The sequence below is a fragment of the Thermobia domestica genome, chromosome 8 (genome assembly GCF_964235325.1).
Source record: "Thermobia domestica chromosome 8, izTheDome1.hap1.1, whole genome shotgun sequence".
Classification (NCBI taxonomy): domain Eukaryota; kingdom Metazoa; phylum Arthropoda; class Insecta; order Zygentoma; family Lepismatidae; genus Thermobia; species Thermobia domestica.
Genome location: NC_137461.1, coordinates 56,737,691 through 56,764,202, shown reverse-complemented (window position 1 = coordinate 56,764,202; position 26,512 = coordinate 56,737,691). Strand labels below are relative to the sequence as shown.

The 26,512-nt window shown below is 34.8% G+C and overlaps 1 protein-coding gene across 1 annotated transcript; it reads left to right on the top strand.

Moving 5' to 3' along the window:
* Positions 1-44: 44 nt before the first annotated feature.
* LOC145692915 (folate receptor beta-like) lies at positions 45-26,084 on the top strand. The gene is made up of 5 exons (XM_081768470.1): positions 45-200; positions 11,405-11,548; positions 17,602-17,793; positions 20,406-20,621; positions 21,200-26,084. Exons 2-5 carry the CDS (start codon positions 11,405-11,407, stop codon positions 21,401-21,403), a joined length of 756 nt encoding a protein of 251 aa, XP_081624596.1. The 5' UTR covers positions 45-200; the 3' UTR covers positions 21,404-26,084.
* Positions 26,085-26,512: the final 428 nt, after the last annotated feature.

Genomic DNA, 26,512 nt, shown 5'->3' with positions numbered 1-26,512 from the left:
AGTTGCTTTTATCAGTTACATAGGTCACTATTGCATAGCTGACTGGTTCTTCCTATATAGGGCTAAGTTTAAGATAAAGATAGGTCACGAAAGAACTTATAGGTTTCGTAGTTTACTTAGGTGGAACACATTTAGTATTTTTTCCTTACGTGAAAGCGAACATACACGTTTTGTCAGCTGAAGAAAAGCTCTATTTCAAGGTAAGTGTAGCTAGAATAACCAGTGGCGTAACTACAATGGAGCGAATGGAGCAGTTACTCCAAGGCGCACAGTAAAAGGGCACAAGGGCGAAATTAAAAGAATACGGAAAACTGTTCCTTATGTAAAGAACGTTTGAAAACATTTTAAAAGGTACGCTTTGACTATTAGCACTTAATTGGCAACAGCCGATACCGGAGGATCTAGGAATTTTTGAGGGGGCCGCAGGTCTGAAAAATAAACTTGAGACATTTTTCGATATTTGGTTCGCTAACTAAAAATGTGGACTGCAGTACTTCATACTACGTATTTATCTCCGCTCTTCTGGAGGCGGCATTGAGGAAAGCCGTGTTGTTCAACACGAGAGAATCCAGGATTACCATGAACTGGAAACGCATACATTATCATATCAGCAATGAGTAGAGAACGCACTCAGAAACTTTCTTTTGAGAGAAATCTTTCAATTTTTTTTCCCCCACAGTCTTTGAACAAGCGCTTCATTAGGGACTAATTTATATCTTTTACTCCTCATAGAGGGGCGCGCGAGCCTCTCACCCCCTTTCTTAATCCCACTGGGCGATACCGGGACAATCGTTACTGCAATGTGTGTCTAACTAGCTGCCTAGTGAACTTTTTGCATAATGAATTATTGGAATCAGCGCGCCGCGCCTCCTCCGGGGTTCTACCCCAACCCGGGAATAAAACGAAAGTTGGGCCTGTTTCAAATCTCATTGACACTTATAAAACTATCCTGTACTCCCTATTTACATTAAGAATTATAGGCAATGATATCATTCTATTTTTAAAGTATAAAAGAAACAGTTTGGATTAAGTACAGTAAACCATTTTTAATTTAATTTCCTATGAACATAATTCATATTAAGTATGTAGTGATAACTTAGGAAAAAGACAAGTAAACCCTTATGTTTCTTAATAAAAATAACTTTGTATATTGTTAGTATGGCCTATATATATATATATATATATATATATATATATATATATATATATATATATATATATATATATATATATATATATATATAAGGCAGCAGCTGAAATGCATGGGGCGGGTATAAGTAAATCGATTATCGATCCAGAGTGCAGTAAAACTAGTTACGCCACTGCGAACAATCACAGGATTATTTGCAAGAGGAGGGTTCAAAATTTTATGGGGGGGGCATACAGCAGAACAGAGGAAAACAGTAACTAATTTGTTACTACTGTACTGCCAGTAGTAATCTTTTCACCATTAAAATATGCTGTTTTTACTGTAATATAGATATTCTAAAATGTTAAGGAGTGCATGGTGGCTCAGTGATAGAGCGCTTACGTCTGGTGTGTAGGGTCCCTGGTTCGATTCCCGACCAAGTAAGTTTGTGGTGGACAACATCGTATCCATGGGTTTTCTCGGGATAGTACCGTTTCCTCTCACTTTCTCATTCCACCAATTCTTCCAATTATCATTCACTTGCTTTAATCATCGTCTCCCTTAGCCTAAAGGGTATAATCATGAGACGTTAAACTGGAAGATTAAGAGGTGGCCACATTCTAATATTCCTACTTCCTAAGTGATTATTCACGTTCCGCGTACCTTCTTTGCTTAATGAGGTTCGTTTTGAAAGAGTGGCTGTCGAGACTGGATTTGGGGTTGCCTCGTCTCAAAACGTATATTTGCTTCTATCGAAGAGCTCTGTTTCGTCTCGTCTCGTGGGCAACACTATTTAAAATGAATAAAAATATGGAACAACAATGCCAACGTAAAAAGGGTACTAACAATTTTCTTTTTCTTTCTTTTTTTCTTTTTCTTTCTTTTTCTTTTTCTTTCTTTTTCTTTCTTTCTTTCTTTTTTCTTTTTCTTTCTTTTTCTTTCTTTCTTTCTTTTCTTTTTTTTTGCGACATTCATTCTTTGAGTTTTGACAAAACCAAAGCTTTACATTATTATTTTCCACTAGCAATATAGGCTACAATACACTGACTGCAGAAGCTCATGCTAGCCCACTTGCAATTTATTTTATCCACCTTTATTTGACTTTCTCGGAAAAGTCAAGGACACTATATCATACAGTATATCGTACGAATAGAACCGAACTCATTCAATCGGGATCAAACTTGGCATATTGGTAGACCTTGACCTGCTATATAAGCATGTAAAATAATATATTGTGCGGACTTTCGGTTTCCGAGCTATGAGTAGTCAAATTTTGAGTCTTGGTTTCGAAAGCCAGACCTATCCGATCCGAATAAAACTTGGTATAGTGGTAGTCCTTAACCTGCTGAGTAAGCATGTGCAACACATTATATCATGGTGTGCAGGTTTCTACTTCCCAAGTTATGCATAATCAAAGAAGTTAATAGTGTTTAAATAAGGTCAGTCTTGGACAGAAAATAATAAAAATCAGGGTTTTTTTTTTTTTTTTTTTTTTTTACAACTGTGTGTTTCACTTGATGTAACTATTGTACAATAACGCATTTATCCATAAAAATTCTGTTATGATGTGATGTGTTTTTGAATTTATTATGCTTTTCAGCAGCAAGGGGTTTGAACCACGTGAGCTCCCGCCGGGAGTCGATCCGGATATCCCGCGCGAAAGAGTTGTTTTTATAGATGATTTAAGGTGATATAGTAGCCATAAAGATTTTGGTACTCAATTAACCTATTAAATTTTTGAAAGCTGAATAAAGTACTACAGATTAATTAAGATTACGGATTGATGACGACAGTATAGGTTCGGCGGTGATCGTTGTAGTGCCAATATCCCCTAGTGTGGTGTATAGAAGAGGAAAGGGATTAAGTGAAAATTTCACACCTCATTCTATTTACACACATTTACACTTAATCACAAATAGATCTACATACACTCTCAAATACTCTACACACTTTTATTTCATTCATTTTTTTTTCACTTTTCATAAATTCTTACACCCTCGTAATCTGGGTAACTGGCCCTCTCCATCCCGTTGGAACTCCTCACCGATTTTGATTATTATTCATCCGTATTGTGACAATTCATTTCTTTACCTGATTTTGACAATTTATTTACCTAACTATGACTTTGCTGAAATATAATTTATTTTCTTTCAATTACTCCAATATATACTCCAGGCATTACGACTTGTAAGTCGACCAAAAATGCAATAGCGACGTCTGCCATTTGTAAAATTTTAAACACACTATTAAACAAATAATTCAATTTTTACACAAGTACCTAATTCCCCACCCAACCAGGTACATTCTAGGAACGTGCCATTTAAGTACCATATGTATCGTTTACGTACCTGGTACTTCAGAAATGTACATTTCATATGCATAGCATGTGTCGCTAGGTATGTGCCTTTCGAGGAATTTCTGACACTTTAAAGGTACTTTTACATGCTTCACTGGAATGTGAGGAATGTGAATGGCACATACCCCGTGTACCATGGCATGGTTGTGCGTAAGTTGCTTCGTATTGCTTCGTAAATTTTCGGGAAGACGTAAGTTTAAGTATAAACTAACTCCTTAAAGAAATTCAGCCTGATAATATAGACATCCTTCAGGAAATGTCGCTTTTCAGTGGCAATAAGCCTGAAACCGGTGAAACATCTTTTACTGATTTAGCTTCTTCTTTCACCTTCTGTGGAATTTGAAGATAATATCGACAAAATTGAAAATCAGTGGCGATTCAAGAATTTTTAGAAACTAGCTGAACCTGTTCTTTCTACACAGCGCATTATTCGCATATGAGCATAAATCGCCTTATCATTCCTTACAACATCTGTACACGTCTCTTTACAGACACAAGTTAAAGACGTATTGATTAAAAAATAGCCAAGGGGTATCAGAAAGGGGAGATTTTTCGATTATTTTTCTGAATATCTCGCACCGTTTGCAAGATTTGAGCCTACTTCCGGTTGGAGTTTCTAATTCATGTATGACCAGTGTTTTCTTTCTTCTTGCATGCAGTATGTAATAAGCAAATACATTACATACAAAATTAATATAATGTCAGTTATATATGGTGCTTATTGGGAAAAACACTCCCCAAAAAAGTTCATCTTAGACTGGAGAAATGGTTATCCTTCCTTTTCCATTATTATTTGGCTATGAAACAAATGCCGGAGACATATACAACCGCTATATACAACAGTGTGGTGTTGGAATGTGTAATGATTAGGATGTGATGTTTTATTTTATTTTTTTGAAATTTCAACACTTCCAATGTACCCGTAAAAATGTACTAAAGAAATAGTGCCCATGTTTGTTAAATATTCAATTAGAACTGGACAATCTACATGAAATTTGCAATCGATCAGTGAAAACGTCATCTTTCTAGAGCCTGTAGTTTCTGAGATCTCGTTGTCGAGAAACATATATGTGTATTTTAAAAGAGGTCCAAAGATGGCAGCACAATTCATTTGCATGTATTTCGGAGAAGGCTTACTAAAGGCAAAGGCCTTTGAACAATAATTTAAAAGGATAAACTTTGTGAAAAATATTTATTTCAGTACTTTATTTAAACTACACTCTTTTAAAAATATTTGTCTTTGTTATAAACGTCAAATCACAAATAACCGTAAATCAAAGGTTTGAATGCTAAGATTATAGGTTAGAGCTCGGTCGCTCGTAAATGTTACTGTAGTATTTTAATAGATAGTTAAATTGCCACACAGATGCCGGAGGAGGGCACATATTTTCATAGTTGCTTGGCTTTTTTTAAAAGTACAAGCTTCTAAATTCGAACGTAAAAATGAAGCGTTAAGGTTTTAGTATTTAAGTACTCGCATCCCCAGTTGCATAGCACTGCCCTAAGGAACATTACTGACATGCCTAGTACATTCCTGGCACATGCCAATGCCAAGTAAATGTGTCAAGTACATACACGGTACGTGATATACACATAATAGATACATTCCTCGGTATGTGTCATGCACGTACTTTTGGGCGGAAGTAACCTTATTCCTTACATGTGTATTTCACATGATTGCTCTATTCACGTACCTATCATGTACATTCCAATGTACCTCGAGGAACATTCTTTACACATGATCAGTATGTACTTGTGTTGGGTGGGTCAATAATCTCTTATTTTAGCACACTTAGCCTAAGGCTGGTACACCTCATTAATAAACACCGTTAATGGTGAAGACCACAAGAGAAGACACGCAGAGTTGGCGTGGGTCAATAGCAGGCCATAGACGCACGCACTTGCATTACCAACATGTATGAAAGGTTTCTTTCATCAAGCATCTTGAAAGAATTTTTTGCCCACACACGTACCAACGTGCTGTCCAACATACTGAAAGTAGTTGGAGAAATGTGGAGGACGAGGAAACGCGTGCTTTTTCTTTCTGCAACTGCACGACCTTGGCATGCGACGGAGGAGAGACTCACGTGATTTCTTCCGCTGTCGTGATTGGCGGACCTAAATATAAAACAGCCACCTTGCATGAACGAGCCCCATACACGGTAAACATGCACGCAGAACGGCAAAAACATCAAACATGTTTTCAGAAGATTTTGAAAACTTTTAACATGAATGAACGAGGCCATACACGATTAACTTGCCTGTGGTTTTATCATTTTTCATACAAGTCGGGCTGTTTCTTCAGGCATGTGTTTACGTGTATGGGCTGCTAATGAAAACTTGACCCACGACCCACTGACCCACCACCCACCGTGACCCACGACCCACTGACCCACTACCCACCATGACCCACCACCCACGGTGACCCACTCTGACCCACCACCCACCGTGATCCACTCTGACTCACCAAAATTCATCCTCATTAACTCTGAACACGATCCAGGGCAGTGACGACGCCAGAGGGGGAAAGGGGGGCGATCGCCCCCCTAGTAGCTACTTCTGCCCCTCTGACTGCCACTTAGACTGCCCCCCCAGACTTCTACAATCTTTAAACATTCTACATGTAGTATTTTATATCAGTATCATAACCAATCTCATTGTCAAATTGTAGTCTACTTTCCATGCATTTACTATGTGGTAGATTAGTCCTCAAGCTTTCTTCTTTGAGCGTCTGGATATGCACGCATATTTCTGTTCTCTAATTTAGCGTCTTTTGAGGTAAATTTTAGTTATATTTCTTTCTTATGATTTTTAATTATTGTCCCTAGCGAACAATACTAGATTTGGTTGATTTGTTTTCTTCTTATTGGATCAACTTCGATTGGAAACAAAAGAAAGGTAAAACCAGTTACGTAACTTGTTTATATTTATCCAGGTTTTAAGTTTTCAGTTTCATATTTTGTTTTATTTAAAGGTTCTATAGTTCTTTTTTTTCTGAAACATTATTCTCAGCTTTCACTATTCAGAGAATGTGCTTATAACAGCTTAATTTGCAACTACCAGGGCTTATTTTTTTTGAACGGAATAAAAAGAGTTGTGTTTTCCCTTCCTGCAAATGATGATAAATTTATGGAATTAAATTGATTCCCATTAAAACGTATTGTCAGAGTGCTATCTTTCGTTAGTAATTGGTATATACTAGTGCTCGCTTACTTATTTTATTTCAAAGTACTGATGTGATATCTACCATATTGACTAGGAACTGCTGAAAAATTCGTAGCCAACCCAGGAGGAGTTCACGTGGAATGGTGAAGTTTTACTTCTCCTACACTTCCCCCGAGAGTCAATATACTACCTCGTACAGTGCTCCAGTTTTTGCAGAAAAGTTAAAAAATCTGAAGATTTCCTCGCACAACTGTTCGTAGCACTACCCCTATCAGATCTAAAATGGCGTCCTTTCAAGTGTTATTTAAGTTTGGGAAATAAGTACACGTAATAGACGGAACTAAATCTGAGGAATAAGAATGATTGTCTAGACACTGAAATCCTAGATTATGCAATGTCAATTGTGTTCGCAGGGACTTGATGGACAGGTGTATTCTCCTGAAGGAACTGAATTCCTCTCTTTTCATTTTCCGTGGTGTTGAACTTAGATTTTTTCTTTCAGTTTTGTAAGTAATGTAGAGATTCTGGATTAAATTATTGACCGTTGCGGAAGTAGTCTATGAGTACGACTCCATACTTATCCCAGAAGAATGCTGCAAACACTTTCTCAACCTACTTCTGTGTCTTGAACTTCTTGGGGCGAAGGAGAAATGAGTGCTACTACTCCATTGACTGTTGTTTCGTTTCAGGATCATAGTGGTAGAACCATATTTCGTCCATGGTTACTATTCGTGAGCGAAATTGATCAGCATTACGGCCAAATTGGAAGAAGACTTCTCTTAATGCCGTCACTCTTATTCTCCTGACAGATTTTTTGGGAACCCATTATGCCGAGAATTTGCGCATACCCAAGCCATTCTGAATTATACTACCGACGCGTTCAAAAGAAATGCTCACAATCTCTGACACAAGTTTTGCTGAGAAGGTAAGAATTGAGAAAGCGGGGTGCAGCCAGACCTCAGACTATAATAAGTATATCGTGAGTTTACTATACACTTTAAAGACTATATAAATAATAGCTTAAATTATTTTTGTCACTCAAAAACTGGGGTGGCCTAGGCCCTCCGGCCCCGGGCTATATCCACCACTGGCTGAAATGTTGCAATTTTCAAGAATAATGTCACAAATTGCATCCTTGATTTCGGGAAGAGTCATTGCTTTTAATCACCCTAGATGTAAAGCATAATTTGTTGAGAAATCACCACGTTTATACTCAGCCACTTACTTCTTCACCACTATATATAACGGTGGAGAGTCCCGTGGTGTTTCACTGATTTCCTAATTAATTTACTTCTGTGACTTTCCTTGGTGGAACAAAAATGTTATAACAATTAGGATCTGGGTGTTTGTGAAATTATCTGTTTGGGCACACATAATCACTTCAGAGGCCTGAGAAACTATAAGAATTTCAATATTAATATGAAAATTTGTATTTGTACATACAGAGATATGTTTTTCTAAACGACGGTTTCATTTTTCTACCTAGTACCTACACTCCTTCTGGTACGCGAAAGTAATTCAATTTATGTTTAGGCTTCAAAAATTTCATTGAAAAATATTTCATGTGCAGACGTTACTTATTTGTTAGTTACAAATTTTACGTGAAATAAGTTTAATTTATAATCAATATAAGTCTAATATGAAAACAGCAACGGAATACACAATGTAATGTAAAATAAGTCAAACGTAATAAATGTGTCATTTTTGGTATGGCAAATAGCCGCCCCCCCCGAAAATGTATCTGGCCCTCCTTTGCCCCCCTAAGAACTCAAAGCTGGCGTCGTCACTGATCCACGGCCTCTTCTGAACTGACTAAAGAGTTTACACTTGTAATAAAACAAGACTGTGAAATTGTCACTAATCAGAGTTTGAATTTTTAGTCAATCGCTCAAGCACCACTCTGTTAGAATAACGGTGGATCTGACCTTTACGATATAAAATGGTAAAGTGTTTGTCAGTGAGGAAATTGAAACAGTTCGAGGTGGGGGGAAATTAGTGTGTGCCTAAAATATACTTGTACTAAGAGAGTATTCTTGCAAGTGTTAATTTCTGAACGCATTCCACAAGAAACTTCTATTCGCAGGAAAATACCCCTGTACAATATGGAAAAGGTTATGGTTTCTCAGTTCACAGTACTTTTCTCACAAAAGACTTGAAAAATCAGTTTTTCATAGGGTATAAAGGTGCTCGGGTACCCTATGTGAGAGCAACTCCATAAAGTATGCTCATAATTGTAATTTGTGTAATCACTAAAACACCACGTTAAATTTAAGTTACAAATATGCATAATTGCAATTATTATGAATATTTATTCAAAAGTGGTTTACCTAAAGCAGAGAAGAGAGTTACTAAAAAGTAGGTACAAAGTTGAATAACATTGCCATTAGTAATACAAGTATACATTTTCAGTAACTCGTAATTTTCCACCTTAAAACAAATCTGAAATCGGATTTATTTCCTGTTGGTAACTTTTTGGCGGTAAATCATCCGCAATGGAATGATGTCTATCCTTCAGCCAAGAATAACTAGCTCGTCTACTTTGAGCTTGTCTAGCGGTGGGCCATTAACATTGATGAGCAACAAATTAGACAATGTTTGAGCACTTAATCTATTTCTAATATCAGTCATCTGTAAATTCATAAGGGGAAATGCCCGTTCGCACTCTGTTGTGGAAATTGATAATACTTCTACCCGATTTCTGCAACTTCTCATCGACAATCTGCTTGTTAGACTTAAGTCTGATAACGATTTTTCTCGGTCAGTTTTGAAATACTCAGCAAGAAGTATCGTCTCTCTATCACCATACAACATCTTTTCCATATCGACCATGCCAGTTGGCAATGTCGACCCATGTAGAACAGAAACTTCATCTACCACGCCTTTGATAGGGAATCTTGTGAATAAATTATCAATTAAAGCCTGATAAACTGATGATTTCTTATTTGTTTATAAATTTATTTTTTGTAATTAAACATGAAGGTTTGATACCATTCCCAGGTTCCCTCCCTCGTCTAGAAAGCGAAAGGGAACAAAGTTTCTGGAAAGTATTCAGAGGTGAATGGGAATTTTCCTCCTTCTTCAACTTCAATCACCACACTGCTGTTTGCCATGTGCCAAATTACGATGAATTTCAATTAAATTACCATAGTATAATTATTTCCTTGTTGAATTATCAATACTTTTCAGTGGAAGAAAGGATGAAATTTCAAAGTTCCAAATCAAAGTAAGTAGACCAATGTAAAGGGAAAAAAAAAGTGTAAAATTTTCCATACAATTATGCGTACAATCCAAACTTCAAATTTCCGTGTAATTAAGCTTACAGTACAAATTTTATGCCTATTTTTCTCACAACTTTATGGGTTCATTGCCCTGTGCTGTGAGCGCTCCATATAATAAACATAAGCTTCAGCAATTATTATAGCAGAAAGCAATGAATATATGAAGCCAAGCACTGTATTTTTTGTTTCTGATTTTTTTTCTGAAATAACATCGATCGTTTTTGATCATTTTTACAAACCAACTCACTACCAATTTTCCATATATAGAAAGTGCCCCCCACACACATAAAGGAGAATTTTAAAAATGCTAGGACACATTCTGTTTATTTTCAATAAAGAGTTAATACACTGAATTTCAGCTCCGTAAGTTTAACGGCTTGCGAGATACTCGTTTTTTTTTTTTTCGCAAAAATTCCTCACTACCTCCTTAGGATATTATGCATTATAATAAAAGCAATATAACATCCCAATTTGGATTAAGGCCTAACTATATACCAAAAGTAATTTCATTTGACTTTGCAATTTGACCGTGATGATCAGGCACTCATAGTTACATTCAATTTTTTATAAATAATTTATATATTACAGTGACTCAAAAATGCATTTTTTCCAGTAGTCAGCTCTAAAAGCCCACAGGTCTCGAAAGCCAAGTTGTAGTGTAAGTCCTATTGCTATTATTACTATTAAAAATATCAATATCCAAAAGTGCCCGAAGTTCTTTTTTCACTTGGTTAGATATACTCTCCTCAGGTAAGTAGACAGAAACAAATGGAAAAGAAAGGGAAATGAAGGTCTTGAAAGTAAAACGGAGACAAATTTACCAGTCATCAGAAGATACTGTCTACAATGCAGTGAGCAGAGAGGGTCGGTAGATCATACTGAGTCGGTGGGTCGCAGTGGGTCACGGTGGGTGGTGGGTCGCAGTGGGTCATGGTGGGTGGTGGGTCTCAGTGGGTCACGGTGGGTGGTGGGTCACAGTGGGTCATTGTGGGTGGTGGGTCGCAGTGGGTCACGGTGGGTGGTGGGTCACGGTGGGTGGTGGGTCACAGTGGGTCATGGTGGGTGCTGGGTCACAATGGGTCACGGTGGGTGGTGGGTCACCGTGGGTCACATACTGTTGACTCACGACTCACTGACCCACTCAGAAAACGACCCACTTGACCCACTCCATCTCTGGAAGACAGTATATTTCAAGAAGTAAGTAACGATTGTGAGTCTAAAGTAAAAAAAAAAAAGTAGTTAATAAATGAAGATAAGATCAACGTGTGAGAAAAGATCAATGTGTATCTGTATCGTAGAATTTGTCTTCTACAGTAGTTTAGCCCTACCTTTACATAGACTGTAGCTGGCGATGCAACGATATACATTAAAATAAAATTGAAGATTTAAAGTATCAATGGGATGATTTCACTCTCCTTACAACATAATGAATTAAGGAAATTCTGGATAGTTAATTCAATATTATTTATTTTGCAGATGAACACTGTGATTGTATTTTTGACTGTATTGTCATTGTGTGGCAGCCAATTATCAAATGATCCTGAGACTCTCTTGAATACTTGCATAGATGGTATAAATCACAAAACTATACCTGGGCCGGAGCCTGCATTATATGGCCAGGTAATAATATTTTTATTAATTGGCGTCCTCATTTCGCCATTTTGGACATATTTCATATTTAAAATCTCTGCCTGAAGCTCATTTCAGAGGTTAAAAGATTCATGTCCAGATGTAGTAAATAACTCTTCTAATGTAAGAAAAAGTTGTTAACTTTCCTTTACTTAAATATATGATAGATATCAATTTTCTCTCTTTTTCACACAACTTTGGTAATTGAATTTGATTATTTTGTGTTCTGAATGCCCCAAATATATTATCTTCGATGTGTCATATCTTCAATTATAGCAGACAGATTTCTTGGGATATTATTGTTACAGCCTTAACCATTTTATCTACTCTAACCAAACCTAATATACACTCATTATATATATATATATATATATATATATATATATATATATATATATATATATATATATATATATAACTCATTGAATAGCAGATCATTAATTCATGGACGGACGCAAGTGTGTTCCATCACCCCTGCAGGACTCCGCGATGGCTGCAGTTGTGTGTGAAACGTTGAGGGAAGTGGCTATGTGAGTGACTCGTGTGAAATAAAACGTCGTCGTAATTTGACGGCATTCGAACGGGGCATGTTGGTGGGTGCCCGAAGCATCGCACATTCGATTTCGCATGTGATGCAGGAACTCGGCTTCCCACGTGCAACCATATTCAAGTGTACAGAGGAAGGGTGGATGAAAGTGTTACACACCACATCATATACCATACCGGACGTCCCGCCGCCCTCAGTGACCGAGATCGGTGACACCTGGGACGAATAGTCAACAGACACAGGAGAGAAACAGTACAACGAATCACGGCCCAATTCAACACTGGTTGACCTAGAAACGTCTCCCAGCGGACAATCTGTTGAAACATGACGAATACAAACCGTCGCACTAGATAGATGCTACTGTTAACCCCGCGTCATCAGATACTTCGACATTAATTTGCCACAGATCATTGCGAATGGGTAATGTGATATGGTCGAACTAGTCACGATTTCAATTGTACCATGCCGATGGGAGGCATTGTGTGGCGGATACCTCACGAAGCTTTGATCCCACATACCAAGAGGGCGTAATCCAGGGCGTGGGATATCAGTCATGATCTGGACACGTTTTCATTTATCCGTTCTACAGACCATGTGAGTTTTTTTTTTTTTGTTTCCTCTGGTGGAGGGAAAACTTGTTAGGTGTCGATTTCCCGTCCCTGAAGATGCTATCAACAATTAGGTTACAAAGAAAAAGTAAGTGCAGTGCTTAATATCCAGTGGTACCAGTACTTTCAGGAATGATTGAAGAGACTAAAACTTTATGTGAAATATCAGGGAAAAATATATAATGTAATAATCAGAATAAATGTCTTCTCAGGGTTACATATTTCGAAACTTTCCTGCTGACCCACGTATAAACCATACTTAGATTTTAACCAGGGTTTGCTGTTTAAAATAATGTCATTAGATAAATCAGTATTTTAGAAAAAGAGGATGTGGTACTTTCCCTAATATTTATTGTTCTGAAAATGGACTTGTCAACCAATTATTTTTAATATTATTCGACTCCGGGTGATTTATTAATGCAAATAAGTTCGGTAATATTATAGCAGTTCCACCCAACAATATCAATAAATATTGTGTTCATCATAAAATAGAATGTTTAAGGATTTATTTGCTATATATTTCGCATGTTTACCTTTCTGCAACTATTTGATGCACATTCAGCATACTGACAGGAAACTAGACGTTGGTATGTAAACCTCAGGAAATTATTAAGATATACAGTGAAACCTCCCTAAAGCGGACAGCCGTGGGAAATCAATAATTGTCCGCTATAGAGAGGTGTCCGCCTTAGAGAGGTTTTGATATTTTCTTACGTAAATTAGTAAAGAAGGTAATATGCAATTAGTAACAATATTTTTGGATGAATCATGTATTCACGAATATTACCAAAATGTTAGTGTACCTGTGTTGTCCTCTGCTGTCCAATACTCTATGTTCAAGACACAAGATAGAAATAAGATGTTATAGTTCTCTGCACTTTACACTTACGTTTTCAGTATGTTGCTTTAATTTGTGGGTTAATTGCAGTCCAGTAGTGTTTTTTGTGACAATATGCGTACCCGCGGGCAAAAACTACCGAACTTGTCTTCTGCTTGGTTAGAGATTCCAGCAGGACAGTAGAATAACGTGTTATTCTAAACGGCGGGCAACTGTCAATCACTTTTGTGTCTAAAACAGCTTGGGTGGGAGTGGAATGCAAGCAAAGGACATGGGAGTGTTGTTAAACAGAGACTCTTCGTCTGGATTGCTGAGTAGACAGTTGAGGAGACAAAATGTCACAATGCTTTCTTGGTGACACATGTATGAATTACTAAAAATGTATTTTTACAATACTTTTCAACTTATTTATAGAGAAAGTGTCCGTAATACGGAGGTAAATAATACCTATAAAGGACAGAAAAGACTGTCCGTGTCCGTACTAGAGAGTGTCCGCTTTAGAGAGGTTTGCCAATATGTTTTATCCTATTACAGTGTTTGGGGATTACAAAATATGTCCGTTACGGGAGGTGTCCGCTTTATAGAGGTGTCCGTTAGTAGAGGTTTCACTGTATATGTACGTACAGACGAGGATCTAACGGGACCATAGGGAGTCAAAAAAAATCATATACACTAAACACTGCGGAAAATATACTGCGCAGTCACTACAAGCAAGATTTCTATCAATTGTAGTTCAGAGCAGAGCGAAGCTAGTAAACCCGTGGAGGGATGCGTCCGTAGGATACAGACGCAAAGCAACGGTGGTTAAGTGCATAAAACCAGACGAATCCGTGAGAGAAATACGTGTGGATTACGAAGAGAGTTGAAGAGATAAATATAATTTGGACCTAGTAGCAGAAAAAAAATATTTTGAATTTCTTGTTTTGATGGATATATTTTTTATTTCCATATTTATCGCTAAATATTGCAGATAATATTAAACATTTAAAAAATAGAAAATCGTTTTGAAAAGAATTTGAAAAAAAAACGGAGTGAACCTTTTAAAACTGCACATTGAAATGCAAGAAAATACAAATACAACTGTAAACGGATAAGTAGCGATTAAAAAAAAAAAAACTACAAATACAATAGATACAATACAAATACAATACAAACTACAAATAAAAGCAAATTATATAGAAATATTTCATTCTATCAAATTAGTGTTTTCATAGTTAATGGTACTAGAAAATAGTTTTATATAGAGTATTAATTTGAAACAAAGAAACAAAGAAACATAGCTGTGAAGCTCACTTCGAATTAGGCAGAATATTAGATCAGATACTGTATTTCACATGTTTTGTAAAATACCAAAATCAGATAATATAGGACTTTTTTTTTCAAAACTTCACATTACTTCTATAAAAGAAAAGTAGTTGCATGAATTGCACAGTTTTTTATGCATGGTAATAATTTAATAATTCGACGACAATAGGGCTACAGACTTTTCGAGTACAACTACTTAAAATTACATTGCACATACGGTAGAGCTCGATTAATCGATAAGGTGGACCAGACAGTGGTGCTATTCTAATTTAACAACAAAGATATAGATATAGAGACGAGGGTGGATCAATAAGTCTTCGGCCTGATGCCCTTAGAAATAAGATCCAGCCTCGGAAATTTAATATGTAGTGTTGTAGTCGTCAGTAGGCTTTACGTAAAATCTCAAGCATCTAACTTCTTTTTTTTTTTTTTAATTACATGTATGTGAATAAACCGTTTTGTAACATTTGCTGAAAATGAAGACTTCTGAGTACCGTGCAGTGATAAAGTTCCTACTGAAAAATACAACTAAAAACAAAGAAAATCCATGAAGAATTGGTGAGTACGTTTCCTGATTCTTCCCCATCATATTCAATTGTAAAGAGGTTATGTCACGAATTCAAGCTTTGGCAAAGTCATGTATGGACGCACCACGTGCCGGTCGCCTGTGTACAGTGACGAATGAAGAAAACGGAAACAAGTTCTATGATATCGTTATGGCTGATTGAAGAGTGATTATATGCAAAATCGTAGAGAAGTGCTAACGTATCATATAGTAGAGTGTACTCAATATTGGTCGATGTTCTACACATGAAAAAAATTATCTTCTCGATGGGTGCCAAGAATGTTCCCCATAGATCAGAAGAGGCAACGAGTGGTTTGTTCCCAAGAACTTTTGGCCAGGATAAAGCGTAATCCAGGGAAGTTTTTTAAGCAATTTGTAACCACGGATGAGACTTGGGTTCATCATTTCGATCCGGAGACGAAACGGCAATCTATGGAGTGGAAACACCATGGTTCCCCATGCACCTGTAAATTCCGCCAGCGCCGGGAAGATAATGGCATCAGTCTTCTGGGATGTTAAAGGAATTTTATTCATAGACTATTTGCCACGTGGGCAGACCATCACAGGTTACTATTACACCAACTTAATCCGAAGCTTGCGCGAAACCATCAAGCAGAAACGAAGAGGAAATTTGTCAGGCAAAGTGTACTTCCATAAGGATAATGCTGCAGTCCACAATTCAACAGTTGCAATGGTACCATTCACGATGCTGGCTTCGAATTGATAGAGCACCCACCCTATTCATCAGACTTGGCCCCAAGTGATTTCTACCTATTTCCGAATTTGAAGGACCAACTGAGAGGAAAGAGATTTGACAGTGAAAAATGATGCCATGTATGCAGTAGAGGAGTATTTTGACAGTCTCGACAAATCTTTTCTTTTGAAGGGTATGCAAATGTTGGAACATAGATTGGCCAAGTGTATGGAGGTCCAGGAAGACTACGTTGACAAAGAAGAAAAACAATGAAGGTCGTGTCTCTTTTCTTTCTACTCTAGGCCGAAGATTTATTGATCCTTCCTCGTATATAGGGTGTCACACTAGGAAAGGGCCATATTTTGAGGAATGATAGTATGGGTCATGACAAGCAATCGTTCAAGATATCGAGATATCAAAGAAAAGACCAGTATTTCGTACACATTGCTTCGAAGGCGCATATTTCCGGAACTAATAAAGCTATCTGAGTTATTCAAAAATAGGTAGGTAGCACACTTAATAGGCATTACATACGTATCACATTCATTATACTCACAGATCCCAGTATTCCGGACAAAATCCCGGAATTCATATTCAAATTTTTTGTCTGACACAATTCAAAGGTGCTTGATTTCACAACAGTGCAAACAACCGGAAAAATAAAGAGGTGTTTTCATAAATTTGTTTGACTTCTTTTTTTCATTCTTGGCTAGGTCATGCGTGCGTGTATGTGTTTCTGAGTGTTTATGGCTGGGTATAACAAGTGGATTTTACAAGTTAGTTTTACTTTACAGTTGCATGTAAATTAACAATCCATACATTTTTACGCTGTTTCCATGTCCACAAATGACTTACAATCTTCTTAATAGTAGTCATTGCTCTTCCTTTGTAAATTAAGGGAATTTATTGCTAAACGTTAATAAAAATATATCCTTATTCTTAATTTGTACCAAATCCTTGAGTTACATTACTGGTTAACACTAATGATTGAATCTGATTCCTTCATGCACAAAGATGGTAATCATGTACAGGTTTTGCTATGATATGTGTCTTATTTAATGACTTATATACCATTCAGTAATCCAAGTGAAATCCTAATATTTTGGTATAGTATTGCTACAAAAATTGTTTGACTAAAGTAGGAAAATTTACTGGTATGAAGTAGAACTAAAAATATAACTAGCACTAAGCAGTAAGGTTATATCAACTTTTGTACAGTTGCCAACAAAGGCAATCTCTTGTATGATTTTTAAACAGTAATTTCGAAAAAAAAAAAAATAGCTCGATTTTAAAACAGTTTGTTTTGACGTAGAGAGAATACACTTTTAAGTCTCTATTGCCGAAAATTATATTAAAGTAAACAACTTGCTCAAAAGTATGAGTACGAAACTTTTGATCGTGTCTGTACAATAAATAAAGAAAGTTTCAATCTACAATCAACATAAAAAATAATAATTAACAAGACGTTTTCAATTGTTGTCTCATAGTGCAGTCCATGGGCTAATCAATCGTGTTGCACTTCTGAAACTTCTAGAAATCTCCATCACAAAAGAATGTACAATTTCAATTATGATCACTGCAGCCATAGAAAGAAATTGTCAGATGAATGCAGACGACATTTCATCCAAGAATTGTGTTTCTTTGAATGCTCACCTAATGTTGGACCCTGGTTAGTAAAGGTAAGCCTGCATTGTCTGAGATTAATTCTGTTTGGTAAATATTGAAATATTCGGATATTATTCCTAAGTTCTTTGAACATGGTTCAGAAAAACTTACAGATTTAGTGAAAACATGAACATGTGCTCATTATTCTATTCTATAAACATCTATGAAAGGTGTAAAGGTGTATTTATGTCGCGGATATAAATTAATGTTGACAGTCAATCTTTTAGAGTTGTATCAAATTCAATCTTATCAAATTGTAGGAAAAAAATCAACAGCTACAATACAAATGGCAACCAAGATGGCACAATCATAAATTCGACATTGACTGCATCAAATTGATATGTTTAGACATTTGAATTGTTACAAAAAGAAACTTGAGACTGACGCCAAATTGTTTTACTTAAAAAAGCATAGTATCAAAATTTATATCAATATCTGAAATATCTCAAATAAAAATGTTTTGCACGTGTATAGTAGAAAATTTGTTTTAAAGGTGATTTTGTTTTTTTAATTGTTACTTAGTGGTTGGTTATCTTCCCAGAATTCCATGTGCTCATTATTGGGTTGTTTAAATTTTATGGAATTTTGAAGACATTTTTCTTCACTACCTCAATTGAGAGTTTTATATTTTTCAGGTATATATTTAAGTCCCTATCATATAATAATTATTATATAGACCTAATAATATCAATTAGTAGTTAACAGTTTGTTATTGGTAACTGTTTCAAAACAATAATAATAATAATAATAATAATTTGTCATATCCTTGAGACAAGTCCTAGTAGAGACTGTTTGATTTTATACAATTGTTCATCATTCCGTGTCTCAAGAGACCTAGATAAGGCTAATTATGTTCTTGATGTTTTAATATATTTTCTAATATTGTATTATATTTAAACTTGAAACAATAATCGACATGAGTAAAACTAAATGAAAAAGAAATCTTTGAGTTTTACGTCCCACGGTTATGCTGGTTAGGCTAAAGGAGACGGTGATAATGAGTAATGAATGAAATGGTGGAATGAAGAAAGTGGGAGGAAACGGAAGAACCCTGAGGAAACCCACGCACACGGTGTTTGCCCACAACAAAGTTCACTTGGTGGGGCTGGGATCGAACCCGGGACCCCAAACACCAGAGGTGAATGCTCTACCACTGAGCCACCGCGGGCCCTATATGAGTGAAATTGAATTAGCAAGTAAAATGTTCTGAAATTTTTTCCTGAATTTCTCATTGAATAATTCATTGTTTCATACCAAGTAAACGTAATTATTTATCATTGTATTAAATGTTAGCGTTAAATAAATATCACATTGAAATAATAAAAATACTAAGCCTTAAACTTATAAATGTGAACAAGTACTGATAAACTTTTTACATATCCACCATCTTCTAACAGCTCTCCTAATCTGTTGAAAATTTATTCAAGCGCAAATGAAAGAGAGCTTCCACCACTTCATACAACATAGAATTGTCTATTCCACAATAGCTTTCATAACTATATATTAAAGTCGACATATGTTTTCTTGAGGCCTTGCAAACAGTCATATTGCTTAAGATCGAAATCGGTTAAGTATAGGAGAGTAAAAAGGTCTAAATTCAAAATCAACTTGGAAATTCGGACGTATTCTTAATGTAAAAACATAAGGATTATTCTACGATAACTTCTAGAATTATATAATTTTCGTAAAATAACAATAATAATAATTTAATTATCAAGAAGCATGAGGTATGTCTTACTTTGAAGTTAAGAATTATTCGTATTTTGTAGAGTTTAAATCGGTCAAAGACCTGGAATGAACTCATCTCACTTAAAAAACAAAACATCTTTTGTTTGCTTCCATTGTTCATGGTACCACAGAGTTTGCGAGGAAAAACAAACATGTCTGCTAGATGCTATGGCCATTTAATTCTTATAGGAGTTGTTGCAAACCATTACAATCCTTACAAACACCACCACAGTTCTGGTTTAACAATCTACACATACATCCACAGACAATCAACACAACAGTAGTATGGTTGTTAGCTGACACCATTTACTTGATAATAGTAGTTAATCTACATTTATTGGAGTAGGGAACGGCAGTGTTCTGGTAGAAACTAATAGTTGATCATCCATTCACTTTAGCCGAAAGTGGGTCAGGATGATACTCACCAACTCTAATTTAAGGGAGTTTTAGAGTCAACCATGACGCCATTTTACAATCAAAACATGAACTATGACTTCCCATCCCACTCCCACTGTCTATGATCTCCCTAAATTTCTCATACTGATATCTTCCCACAAGCAATACCACTTTTAAACTTACTCAGTGGTGTGACTGTAAGATTTTAATATGTTGAACAATTCTTAGCCTTAAGTTAAATCTGAATAATGCTTGTCTGGAGATAAACTTGTGTTGAAGTAGTTTAAATCTAACAATATAAGTATTCAAGTAGCGAAATTTTAATTAAATAGAAAAATCTCCATCATCAATCACATTAGGTTGAATTTCTCCTCGGCATTGTATAGGCTTTCGCAATCATAGAGTTCAATCAAACACTATAAGAATATCTTTCGCAACTATTTGTGTAAAGTACGAGAATGAACTGACAATAATAATTGTTGTGCATTGAACTTTGTTGTAGGTTCAAATGAAGACACGAAAGTCTAAAATGTATAAAGTTCCATTTTGTGCAAGTGACTGTAACTCTTGGTTCAATGCATGTATCGATGATTTCACATGCGCTGTCAACTGGATGAAGGAATTTAATTGGAGTACAGGAGAGAACAAATGCAAGGAATTGTCTGAATGTAAAACATTCAAAGAAGTATTTGGAAACTCGAAAACGTTCTGTGAAAATGTAAGTAAATTTTGAGAATAAGATATAGCTTTTACTATGTCTTAAACAATAGTAAATTATTATGCATAAGTCATAACCTACATTCATGTAACAAGAATATGAACACAAGTAATCATGGTAAAGAGACTACCATTTAAGTCTGACAATTTAATTATCAATAATAGATATATAGAGAATGTTTTATTACTTAAGACAATTTACCCGAAATTTTAAGCGTAATAAAGCAGAGGTATTAAAGTAATAAACATATTTTTAAAGTTTCAAGTGCTTCTACTATGTTGAAAGTCGTTACAAAAATTGAGTCTTCGTCCAGGTTAAGTTATTCCCACGTCGTCTTCTCAACGGCCGGGAATTTTCCTCAGTCTTTGCGCTAGCTAAAGCATTCACCTTTCCGGCTTGTGAATTATCTGCTCTTCTTTACATTACTTCTTCTTCGTCCCATAAATTGCTAACAAGAAACAGACATATTTCTCCTTACAGTTCAACCTCAATATATCTATCTGTTTTTAATTTTAAGATTTAATCATGATTGTAAAATATTAAATACATATTAGAAGCTTAACGTTTATTTGTTCCAGATATGGGATCATTCGTGGGAATATACTACAGACAATCAAGAATGTATGAGGATTTGGTTTGATGGAAGCAATGGAAATCCAAATGCCCAAGTTGCCCGGTCTAAAGTGAAACAAATAACTGATTCTCAAGATGAATTCAATTTCTTTACTCTTCTTGAAGGTGCCTTGTTTATGCTTTGGAACATAAGAGGAGGAATTTTCTAAATAAAAAGCTTGTACATTATTTGTGAGCTATTTGTAAAAGAGAATGTGTTATGATTTAATTTTATGTACTGTAGAATGTGTAAAACTTTAAATTTGTAATATTTTCCATTGTACAAGCTTTTCTTTTTGTAGACTTAAATCCGATTTAAACTACTTGCTGTGCAAAATAATACGTTTATTGTAAAACTTATTAACGTGTAACAGTTTCGCTAACTATACACGTGAGTGTCTGATAAAGCGAAGTGTATAGTTTGCGAAACTGTTACACGTTAATAATTCTTACAACAAACGTATTGTTTTGCTCAGCGAGTAGTTTAAATTGAAATTTGTGACTTGAAAGATTGCAACGTATAATTGGTTCATATTATTCTTTGTTATTTAAAATTACATTTATCTTATTCTCAGCACGTTAAAGTGTTACATATTGCCGACCATACATTTTATGAGCTCCGCATATAGTGTCACATACGGGTGTTTATTATTATTATTATTATTTTACACATATCAAAAGAGAAATTGCAGCACACAAGACATGTATTTAATATTCTTCCTCTTTACAGGAAGAACTTCAGATTTCATTGAGAAAATATTATTTATCATACTGAGCATAGAGAATTTCAACATCACATAGGTAACAAAACACGTTCATTTCTATAGCTATCTAACGCACAGAGGGCACACATTCTGCTATTCTAATCCTTTTAGAACCAGTTGTATTTGTTTTATTTAATGAGCTATATTTTGGTTTCCAAGTAATAAACCAAAAAAATGTTGCTTAATCTTTCTCCGTCCTCTTATTTCTTTAGAATATGATCTATCACTATCTGAATTAAAATTGTTGTCCTAATGTTCTTATCCTACATTTAAGTTTAATGTTAATCCTTTCAATCTGCTTCGTTATATATGTTTTCATGTACATATTTTCTATTTCATTTTTGTTCTTCCTTATACAATGTAATTTCCTTCCCTACTTACCCAATCCTTTCTAACTTATTTGTAGCACTTTTTTTTCATCGAATATAAATTAGTAACACTGGAAGTGAAAACATTTTTCTCTTAACCATTTTTCCAGATAGTTGCATTTCTCATTGTTGACTTATTTAAATTTAAATTTGGGCTGTCGGATTTTATGTAAGGTGTTAGGAAATGTTAGGAGTTAAAAATGTTTCTTAGATTATTTGAAGTAGGATACTAATGTGCTAGCGAATAGGCGAAACTCGTTTTGAGATGAAATATGATTTTGACTATTCATAGGTTATTGTTAAAAATTCAAATGGTGTTAGGTTGCACTAGAGTTGAAATTTTCAATTAGTAAAGATACTTGAGTACCACAAAGTTTGAAATATATAATAATTAATGGAGATTGTAACTATTGGAAAAATGAAATTTTTCTGTTTTATGCCCCACGGTTATGCCGCGCACGATAAAGGAGACGATGATGATGAGAATGAATGAGATGGTTGAATAAAAAAAGTTGGGAGAAACGAGAGAATCATGAGAAAACCCAAATACATGGTATCTGTCCACCACAAAGTCCACTTGGTGCCAGCTGGGATTGAATCAGGGATGTCACACACCAGAAGTGAACTCTCTACCACTGAGCTGCTGCGGTCTCGTATAAAGGTATTGGAGATGTTAATAAAAATTATCTGTAACTTCTTTGAGGCTAACAAACTTCCTTTGGCAATCTACTAGGTCACGTCCGATGTTTTTGGATACTTGGCTATATTTATACACGGAGCATTTCCACTATTCTATAGTTCATTAATTTATCTTTTTCTTCAACAGTAAATTTTCTCAAAGCTTTTTCTTTGTGTTCTTTTGTTTTGTTTTATAACTCACGTATAATTATATCATTATTATTTTTCCACTTTTTATCATTATCATTTTTAAATCTACAAGATATAAAGATAGACCTTTAAGAAATAAGTTACTTTTTTTTCTTTTTCTATTTCTTTTAGGTTTCCTTGCAAATAACTACTGAATACAATGTGCCTTATTTAAGAGGTTCGCTGTTATGCCTTTAATTTAACTTCTGTTTTGTTCGTTTATTAATTTATTGTTTTAAAAGAAAAACGGTGAAGAAAATCATTGTTTAAATTTGAATGATTTCATATTTAGCTTGTATAGTTAGAAAAGCAAAGAATTTCCAAACATTAAGACGCAACCAACATAAAATAAAAAATAAATATCTATTTTACAGGATTTTTTTTCTTTAAAAAATTCTTTCAAGATGGCGTTCAGTTAAACAAAAATTCAGAATTATTAAACTCATATAAAATGTGTCTATATCCTCTTTAAATTTAAAATGTAGGATTCTTATTTAACCTACTTGTTTCATAATTATAGTTTATGTTTTCACATCTCATTATCTGCTTTTAAAATTAATAACTGAATCACTTTAAGGAATTTGTAAATGCGAGTTACAAGATAAACAGTTCTAATCTATCAATTACTTCTTACTATAATAAATGATTTATTAATATTTCACAGACTCATTTATACAAGATGATTCGTATAACTATATATCAAAAAGGCGTTAAGCGGCTTCTGTTTGGCAATATATGTTTTGGGTTGCTTTGTTATCAAGATATTGACTCAGGCAGATCAGGCAAATATTCATTTAGAGTAAAATGGTATCCTTGTCAAGGTGATGGGACATGTTTGTTTCAGGAGAGATGTTCGAAATATTCATTATTGATGTCACAACACTATTCATAAGCCTCCTAATTCATGACTGTTGATGAAAGATGAGAGGCTTGATTGGATATATTATCTTGTGTTCGGTCGTTTAGAATACATGTGGTCGTACAAAATATTGCAGGGTCTGGGATTAGGGTGGACCGAGAAAATACAAAATTATTTTTTCAAGTCGAAATACCACGGAAAAGTTGCGAATTGGAAAGACTCAAACGAAATAAGAAAAGAAATAAAATCGGTTTATATCTTCCGATCGCGCATGTGTTCTAAAATATGTAGAAATTTGCAAAAAATCACGTTTTTACGATAATTTTTAACATTAAATTACCCTCTTCCCGAATGTAATAACTCAAATTCTTATGTATTAGAACCACAGAAAATAATGTTTAAATATTATTGACATCCATTGACATTTTCCGGCCTCGCATTGCTGTCAAAGCTAATGAAATTTTCAAAACAAATTTACATATAAAGGGAGATCACAGTTCAAGGAAAAAATATCTCACGGTATACTAACAACTTACATTATTTTGTTTCGTTTATTAAATACAAGTTAAAATGTTTAAAAGCAAATTATTTTTGATCATTAGTAATATTCATAAACAGATCTTTCATTGACAAAATTGCATTCTTTTGTGAATATAGCAAGTACAAGAAACTCATGTTGAACAATTGAACATCTCCGTTTTCACTCATTCTTAGCTGCAATCTCATTGATCGGAGAAGTGAAATATGGTTGACCTTGATAGCAGAGTCGTTCTGATAAAACCATCCCTAGACTCAGCTCCGAGCGAGTTACAACGAACGCCTGATTTTCTTAAAATTGGCTTTGCGGGAGTGAAATACCTTGACTGATTTGAACAATTCTCTTTTCTAAATCATTATTGGTTCAAGTAAGATTTGACTAAAACTATTACGTTTAAACATTGACAAGTTAAGTTAGACAAAATATTATCATAAAAATGTGAATTTTTCTAAATTTAGCAAACTAGAGCACATGCACAACCGGAAGATATAAACCGATTGTATTTCTTTTTTAATCCTTTTTTAGTCTCCCTGATTTGCAATTTTTTCACGGTATTACTGCTTGATTCTTTTTTTAAAATTTTTTTTCGTATTTTCGGCTCACCCTATTGACGGTAACGGTCATGCTACAGGCCCACTATATCAATTCTATCGAGTATGTCTATAATAAATTTATCCTTACATACATCAATTTTCCTACCGTGAGATATTTTTATAATCTCGTCCATTCAATAGACTTATGAGATCGTACGTGGTTTTAGAACTCAGGATAGCGAGAGTGACTATCGGGAATTTACAACATAGTAAATCTGTGCAATGCACTTATGATACAGAACGCATGATATGAATATATTTCTCATCGCTTATCACACATTCTAACCACGAACTGGTTTGACGTTAATTGATTTAACTTATTGAAATTAAACGTTCCACCTCAGCATCGGAACTATATGGAACGGAGCCATTTGACTAAAAAGAGGAACTTCTTACACGTTAAAGATAAACATTTCGAACATCTTCCTTGAACGAAACATGTTTCATAATCTAGGTGAAGATAGTTTTACCACTGAATAGAAATCTCTGGTATATCCATGTCAATGTCTTGGTAATGAAACACCCCAGACCATAGGTTGCTATGGGGCTTTTGTTTGTTTTCGAGTATAAAAGTTGATGATTCAGTTTGGCCTACAATTACGAATCACGCAGCATATTTGCTACACAACTCAAATTATACATAAAAATTATGGAAGATTACATAAATAAATTTATAATAAATTCTTAATGTTTTAACCATAGACATGCAAATATTTTAGCATATATATGTGTTTATTTTCAGGATTAATATACTTTCTTTAACAATGTAAATTTTCTGAATCGTGTATTATTTTGTATTTCATCTGTAATAAATTTCTTCAAACTTTGTGATCTTGAAATAATAATCATTTTGCCAAACTGATTTTTATTGATTTCCATTTATTTGTTTTACACAAAGTATGTTGCCATTCATTGAATAAAAACTACATCTCCCCAATGTAGTTAATATTTATATATTTCTCACTTCTCTATCGTTTACCTAGTCTATCGTTTAATAAAATGGAAATTTTGATTCGACTTCAATATTTAATGTTAATGATAGACAATTGTGATTAAAATTAGGACGATTTAAATTTACTTTTCACAATTTTAAACTGAGAGGCAAGTTTTTTCTTCTTGACTTCACTATAACTCTATACGTTATCTTCCATTACATTTTCTGCTTGTATTGTACGTAATATTAGTTTTCGGGTAGATCTGGTTCTTTTCTATTTTCACTCAAACAATTCTTCACCCATTAGTATTTTTCCCCACTTAATCTTCACCAATGTTTCTCTCAGTTATGTTTAG

Coding starts and splice junctions, on each gene's coding strand:
- LOC145692915 (XM_081768470.1), top strand. CDS start 11,405: ATGAACACTGTGATTGTATTTTTGACTGTATTGTCATTGTGTGGCAGC. Junction 17,794..20,405: donor TTGGACCCTGGTTAGTAAAG/GTAAGCCTGCAT, acceptor ACTTTGTTGTAG/GTTCAAATGAAGACACGAAA. Junction 20,622..21,199: donor CGAAAACGTTCTGTGAAAAT/GTAAGTAAATTT, acceptor TATTTGTTCCAG/ATATGGGATCATTCGTGGGA.